The following is a 7760-nucleotide window of genomic DNA, read 5'->3' as shown; positions in this document are numbered from 1 at the left end:
CTTCTGAAATAACTTTGTCAAAGCAACGAAATCACTAGGGCTTTACAATGATGGTGAAAACGTTGAGTATTTTGGGGGTTAGTGGGTTAAAATCTTTCTAGAAGTCACAGAGGGTGCATGGAGGGCAAAATGCAGAATTATGGCACTTTAGCAAGTCTCTATTCATATTTAAATCTGATTTATTGAATTCTCCATGTGGTCTATATTAAAGGGCACTTCATTTCATATAATAGGGTTTTCAAATGCAATATTGGTGCATAATTTCTACTGTACATATCAAAGGGATGCAAAAACAATTCATTTCTGCCCATTGGACGTTGGCTGCAACGCTCTCATCAAGTTTGTTTGTTTCTTTGTTATACACATGAAAGACATGGAGTCACTACATGAGAGATAATGTATCATTTCTGTAGTAATTTAAGTGCATTTAAATGCATGTTATGCTTTTGGTATGTGTCAAGTACAATAAAAATGCATTTTGACTAATGAGACGGATTGTCATGCCAGTTAATGTGTTATGTTGTGTTCTGTAATTAAAGGTGAAGTTTGCACACAGTTCTGCAGTCATAATGAGACTGACATAAGTGTATGTGATACCAAAGAGCCTGAATTACCCAAGCATTAGCCCTTTTTTTTTTGTACTGTAAAAGCCATAACACAAAGCCACAACACAAATAAGAATGTACCATATTCTTTAGCCACAAGAACCATAAAGCTAACAAATATAAGCAGTCGCCAGCTCTGCTACATTGGGTTAAAATGTTAATGTTAAACTGGAAACCTTGACAGACTGAGTACCATGGCCTCTGAGCCAGACTCCCACATGCTTCCTATTGTGTTCAAAAGTTGGCATAGACTGCATCGTCTCCACCAACACTCTCGTATGGGTCGCCATCCTCTTCAGCCTACAGGAAACCAGATCAGAGATATCGTATCATCATCATCATCATCATCAACAACACCTCTATTGTTTTTTTAATCCTTTGTATTTAGAGCAAAGTTCTTCTCAGATATCTACTGTAAATGTCTGCAGTAGGCCTACAGTACATACCTCCATGTTGCCATATAGGTGATCGTTGGTGTAGTAGTTTGTGTGGATTTCACTGCTGGAGTCTTTCTGCTCTTTCCTGTGGATAGAGTTAGGGCCACTATGTGATGCATTCTCTTCATATGACACAACAAGAGTGAATGTAGGCTAATGGTCTTTAGCAACTCAGCAGGATGTATACATTATGATCACAGATAGAACAGCCTGTAGAAAAATACCTTGATGTTGAGGGATCTAAAAAAGCACCCTTGGCTGTATCCATGTCCTGCTTGCTGGTTACTGGCTGGTCACTACGACAACTCCTACAGTTGAGAAAAATAATGCGAAGTTATCAAAACAGAACAAAACAGCTAAAAACAAATACAAATCCATGTAACTCCCTCCAAAAACAAAAAGAGCAACTTACCCATTCTTGGTCAACAGGCAAGCTGACATGGGAATTAGTATTACTACCACCACTAATGCAGCAATACCAATTGAAACGTACAGCATCAACATCTTATCTGTCCAAAAACAAATAATTATGATTTATTAATGTACCCATAATATCCTTTATGATGTAAATATAGTATATAATACTTCATTTATGATACACTTTTCCCCACTGTTTCCCTTACCATTTGTGGACACAGTGAAGGACAAGGTGGCATTGCCCTGTGTGTTGCTGGCATTGCAGTGGACGGTCTCTGAGAAGCCTAGTGCCCTCTGTAGGGTCACCATGGTAACTGACCCATGCCTCTCCACCCTGGTACTGGGCAGGGGTCCTGCTGGAAGAGACCACTCCACAGTGCCGGGGGGCTCCGAATCCACAATGCACAGACAGGTTACCATGGAGATGTCTAATGTGCATGCAGAGCCCACTTTGATCTCAGGGGGGTCTGGGATGAGAATGATAAACATTTTGGTTTCAACTGAACATGTAGTGCTACATCCTGAAGAGTATTGTCTTCATATTATAGACACAGAAAGGACATGATCCTTATTGACAGAACATCGGCATCTACTTACACTCTACATTTAGTTTCAGTGGGCTGGATTGGCCTCGTCCCTCTGTGTTGATGGCAGTGCAGAAGAGGGTTTCAGTGAGTCTGGTCACATTCTCCAGTGTGATGGTAGGTCCCGTGGTGGGCAGAGGCCCTCTGCTGTTGTGCCAGCGGTAGCTGTGGGCAGCAGGGTTACTGTCACTGGAGCATCTCAGCTCTACAGAGTCTCCCTCCTTCACACTGGACACTCCCTCAACCTTCACATCCACTGGGGCATCTATAAATATCAACATTAGTAAGAATGATATTACTATGTAATACAGATCTTAGGACAGATTCAGTGTATCAATCACATGCTAAATCTATTTCAATTTAAAAAGTGAAGTATGCCAAATTCAGGATCTGGACAAAGTTCATGATTCCTTTTCAAATTAGTTCAATTTAATTTATTGTTTCACTTTTGTCATATGCACAGAAGCATTCTGTTTTCACAGAAATCAAAGTGTAAATCTTCCAGTGTTATTAACACACAGGTGTGGTCCACTTACATTTGACATTGAGTATTTTGGACCTTTTCACTGTCTTCCCTCCCATGTACGCTGCTGTGCAGACAAGAGACTGGTTGTGATCAGTGATGCTGGGGGTAAAGGTCAGGGATGATGTCACTTCCCACTGGCCGTTGGTCAGCTGCTGTGATTGGACACTGGGTGTTCCAGAATGGCTCCAGGTGAGGAGAGGGGGATCAGATGGGCAGGAGTGAGACACAGAGCAGGAGGCAGATACCTCCTCCCCCACTTTCACCTCCTCCCTCACTGACAGAGAGGGGGGATCTGGAGAGCCTGAAATCAGCAAAGAGAAGAAAACAGTTATTGCAGTTCTTTTGAGGTGTGCATCCACTAGTTCTTGGGTCTGTCCTTTCAGCACTATAATTGTAATCTAGAAGAAGCTATAGCTATCAATAGGGTAAATAATGGGATACTCTACTACATAAATTGAAATTCTCCTTGTCAATTCTTCCCAAGGGAACTTACTGGTCACTGCAATGGAGACTGTGTCACGTATGTAGGAATACTTTTTATGGTCTTCTATTTCAATCCTGAAATAAAAGGGTCCTTTGTCACTGCGATGGAGCGGGTGGATTCTGAGTGAGCAGTTCTTCTGCCGGAGGTCTCCCACCAGCTCTGTACGACCCTTGTAGTCTTTGAATACTTTGGAACCGTCTGGGTGGTATATAACATCATTGGTGTCTTTGAACCAGATGCCAGTGAATTCAGAGGGCTTCTCCTCTGGTTCTGGGTAGTTGAATGAGCAGGGAATCACGATGCACGAGCCCTGCAGGCCGGATACTGAGCTGGGCACCTCAGCAGTCCATGACGAGGCATCAACTCCCATCACTCAAATCGCAGTGGGGGAAATGTTAGTAAGAGGTGTTGGACACAGTCAAGGAATATGAGTATAAGTCACAGGGGTTGATTTGAACAAATCAAGATGCCATTTTATTGTTCATTTTGTTCTATTAATATTTGAAAGGGGGAGGTGCCCTCCCCTGCACATGCACTTTTCACTTCTCTTTTTAACTCTCCTCACATAGTTTTCTATTTTCTTGTGTAAAACTGAATAAATAAATACAATATTTTATACTGTATACATCTATATTTGTATCCTACCTCCAAGCCAAATGCAATGAATAAGAAAAGGCCACGGTAATGCTTCACTCCGCATCCCCTCCTCTTTGTACAGGACCTGAGGGAATAAGAAACATTTGATTATCACTAGAATGTTAGCATTGCATATGATACTTTTACTGTCTAAAAGACAATCACTTACTTGCTTAGCAGGATCTTTCTTTCTCTTGTCAGTTAACCACTCTCCTTCAGAGACTAATGGCATTGACATATAAAGGAAATATTACCATCCTGCTCACACTTCCCATTTCACATATAACGTGATTTCTTTATTTTTGCTATCAGGACTTCCCATATTTTGTCTCTGACTGATGGTGGGGTGATTTAACTCTTCCCCTTGAGGGAAGCATTAAATGTAATGTTTTTGAGAATATTTATTTTGATTATGTTTTCCACATTGCAAAACTCAAAGGTTTTCAGAAGCTGAAGGTGAAATCTCTTGAAATTAGTATAAAATCTTATAAGATTGTTACTGTACCATTCCGCCATGTTAACTTTAGTCAGGGCTATTACTCACACTCAGTCAGTAGCACTAAAACCACATTATTAAATATAACTTTTTGTCATATGCATTGCAATTCACGATTTCCTTCAAACAATGTACGTGTGATCAAGTCTTTCACATCCTGTATCATGATTTGTGCTGTGACCATTATAGATGCGATGATAGTCACGTCTATTATAGGGATTGGATGAAGCTCAGTGTTAAATTCAAATCTCCCTATCACCATAACTAAGCCAATATGACACCAATCTCTGAAAAATCTCAAATGAACTATATTGGAGGTAGTCAACACACATCTCAACCAAAAAAAAGGGGTGGGGGGGTGGGGGGGAGTATGAATTAGGCTGTTTGAGAAGGTTTGAATCCTAAGCAAACTGCCTACACATAGTTTGAAGTACAATAGACCCTTTTCAGCACACAACACACTGACGTCACGCACAGATGCGCGCGACGTGGATTTATGTTTTTATTACTTCTAAACAAAATAACTGTTTGGGGTTCTCATACGCTTACAATGATGCTTTGATTCTTGCTAGAACATTTGCTACGATTATTTTAGGTTGTGATAGTTGTAAAATAACTATTTTGGTACAGCAGTTGTTAGCTAGAAGGCTAACGCTCATTGATATCGGCTGTAGCAGAAGCTAGCCAAAAAGCCTTTTTACTGGTTGAAGTTGAAGTGTTTTTTAAGTATAATGCAGTTGATTTGTGAAGATGACAAAACAATATACACTGCTCAAAAAAATAAAGGGAACACTAAAATAACACATCCTAGATCTGAATGAATGAAATAATCTTATTAAATCCTTTTTTCTTTACATAGTTGAATGTGCTGACAACAAAATCACACAAAAATTATCAATGGAAATCAAAATTATCAAACCATGGAGGTCTGGATTTGGAGTCACCCTCAAAATTAAAGTGGAAAACCACACTACAGGCTGATCCAACGTTGATGTAATGTCATTAAAACAAGTCAAAATGAGGCTCAGTAGTGTGTGTGGCCTCCACGTGCCTGTATGACCTCCCTACAACACCTGGGCATGCTCCTGATGAGGTGGCGGATGGTCTCCTGAGGGATCTCCTCCCAGACCTGGACTAAAGCATCCGCCAACTCCTGGACAGTCTGTTGTGCAACGTGGCGTTGGTGGATGGAGCGAGACATGATGTCCCAGATGTGCTCAATTGGATTCAGGTCTGGGGAACGGGCGGGCCAGTCCATAGCATCAATGCCTTCCTCTTGCAGGAACTGCTGACACACTCCAGCCACATGAGGTCTAGCATTGTCTTGCATTAGGAGGAACCCAGGGCCAACCGCACCAGCATATGGTCTCACAAGGGGTCTGAGGATCTCATCTCGGTACCTAATGGCAGTCAGGCTACCTCTGGCGAGCACATGGAGGGCTGTGCGGCCCCCCAAATAAATGCCACCCCACACCATGACTGACCCACTGCCAAACCGGTCATGCTGGAGGATGTTGCAGGCAGCAGAACGTTCTCCACGGCATCTCCAGACTCTGTCACGTCTGTCACGTGCTCAGTGTGAACCTGCTTTCATCTGTGAAGAGCACAGGGCGCCAGTGGCGAATCTTGGTGTTCTCTGGCAAATGCCAAACGTCCTGCACGGTGTTGGGCTGTAAGCACAACCCCCACCTGTGGACGTCGGGCCCTCATACCACCCTCATGGAGTCTGTTTCTGACCGTTTGAGCAGACACATGCACATTTGTGGCCTGCTGGAGGTCATTTTGCAGGGCTCTGGCAGTGCTCCTCCTGCTCTTCCTTGCACAAAGGTGGAGGTAGTAGTCCTGCTGCTGTGTTGTTGCCCTCCTACGGCCTCCACCACGTCTCTTGATGTACTGGCCTGTCTCCTGGTAGCGCCTCCATGCTCTGGACACTACGCTGACAGACACAGCAAACCTTCTTGCCACAGCTCGCATTGATGTGCCATCCTGGATGAGCTGCTCTATCTGAGCCACTTGTGTGGGTTGTAGACTCCGTCTCATGCTACCACTAGAGTGAAAGCACCGCCAGCATTCAAAAGTGACCAAAACATCAGCCAGGAAGCATAGGAACTGAGAAGTGGTCTGTGGTCACCACCTGCAAAACCAGTCCTTTATTGGGGGTGTCTTGCTAATTGCCTATAATTTCCACCTGTTGTCTATTCTATTTGCACAACAGCATGTGACATTTATTGTCAATCAGTGTTGCTTCCTAAGTGGACAGTTTGATTTCACAGAAGTGTGATTGACTTGGAGTTACATTGTGTTGTTTAAGTGTTCCCTTTATTTTTTTGAGCAGTGTATATTGGCCATATCCATACATACCCCCTTGTGCCTTATTGCTTAATCATAGCAGTCAAACGAGTTAAATAAACATCCATTGATGGAAAATGATCTGGCGAGTTTAATAAGGGCACACTATCTTTTGTCTTGCCACATATTCAAATTCCTTTATTAGGTCATGTCATAGCTTGCAATAATTATTATTTTGAGGAAACCTGAATTTAGCTTCTAATGCTGTTACAAGTTACTATGATATTCCTTCTTAATTGGCACGATAAAGTTATGGAGAAAGGGTTTATTGTATTAATATGGCAACTCCTCTATTGCTGTGACAAAAAGAAAATGGGGTAGTTTTCAGGCTTTTGGGCGGGTTTTGAGTGGTCATTGGGTTGTACAAGTTTTTGCTTGACCTACCAACCCTGTTACTGTCATTTTGGGGCAGTTGACTTGATGTATGGTATGGCCCCTGCATAGAACACAGATTGTTCTGTGCTGGAGCTAGTCAGTCCTTAAACGTGTGTTGTTTGTGTACAATAAACATCACGGAAAGAAGGTTTGTTGTGGTACCTCCACCCACGTCCTCCACATGAGCTGTACAGTGAGTTATTAGTTACAGTGGCTTGCGAAAGTATTCACCCCCTTGGCATTTTTTCTATTTTGTTGCCTTACAACCTGGAATTAAAATAGATTTTTTGGGGGGATTGTATCATTTGATTTACACAACATGCCTACCACTTTGAAGATGCAAAATATGTTTTATTGTGAAATAAACAAGAAATAAGACAAAAAAAAAAGAAAACTTGAGCGTGCATAACTATTCACCCCCCCAAAGTCAATACTTTGTAGAGCCATATTTTGCAGCAATTACAGCTGCAAGTCTCTTGGGTTATGTCTCTATAAGCTTGGCACATCTAGCCACTGGGATTTTTGCCCATTCTTCAAGGAAAAACTGCTCCAGCTCCTTCAAGTTGGATGGGTTCCGCTGGTGTACAGCAATCTTTAAGTCATACCACAGATTCTCAATTGGATTGTGGTATTTTTTCATTTTTTCATTTTCTTTCCAAAATGGTATGTGAAGTTGAGCGCGTCCCTGCTTGGCTTCCAGCATACCTGGAGGAGAAGATTGAGAGGATATGGGACCTGATAGCAGCTACCCAGTCCTAGCAGCAAAGCCAGAGAAGTGCTAGTGCTGCCCACGGCAACGTTGTCCCCAGCGACAGTGAGCCCTCCAGTGACCAGCCCAGCGGTGGTGACCC

The 7760-nt window shown here is 42.5% G+C and overlaps 1 protein-coding gene across 1 annotated transcript; it reads right to left on the bottom strand.

Moving 5' to 3' along the window:
• Positions 1 to 216: 216 nt before the first annotated feature.
• Positions 217 to 3936, bottom strand: LOC123483135 (sialoadhesin-like). Its single transcript, XM_045212637.1, has 10 exons — positions 3859 to 3936; positions 3699 to 3774; positions 3063 to 3425; positions 2580 to 2870; positions 2057 to 2308; positions 1666 to 1926; positions 1455 to 1551; positions 1267 to 1350; positions 1052 to 1127; positions 217 to 905 (listed from the first exon to the last, which is right to left on the bottom strand). The coding sequence occupies exons 1-10, from the start codon at positions 3925 to 3927 to the stop codon at positions 840 to 842; spliced, it is 1635 nt and encodes a 544-aa protein (XP_045068572.1). The 5' UTR covers positions 3928 to 3936; the 3' UTR covers positions 217 to 839.
• Positions 3937 to 7760: the final 3824 nt, after the last annotated feature.

Source organism: Coregonus clupeaformis, unplaced genomic scaffold (genome assembly GCF_020615455.1).
Source record: "Coregonus clupeaformis isolate EN_2021a unplaced genomic scaffold, ASM2061545v1 scaf0033, whole genome shotgun sequence".
Classification (NCBI taxonomy): domain Eukaryota; kingdom Metazoa; phylum Chordata; class Actinopteri; order Salmoniformes; family Salmonidae; genus Coregonus; species Coregonus clupeaformis.
Note: the sequence above shows the minus strand (reverse complement) of the source record. Positions and strands in the feature narration are given on the sequence as shown.

Bases quoted from the DNA above. Each gene is read 5' to 3' on its own strand.
- LOC123483135 (XM_045212637.1), bottom strand. From the start codon at position 3,927: ATGTCAATGCCATTAGTCTCTGAAGGAGAGTGGTTAACTGACAAGAGA. The intron at 3,426-3,698 runs GTAGGATACAAA...CTGCGATTTGAG, and splicing joins TCATTGCATTTGGCTTGGAG to TGATGGGAGTTGATGCCTCG. The intron at 1,128-1,266 runs GTATTTTTCTAC...CTCTATCCACAG, and splicing joins TTAGATCCCTCAACATCAAG to GAAAGAGCAGAAAGACTCCA.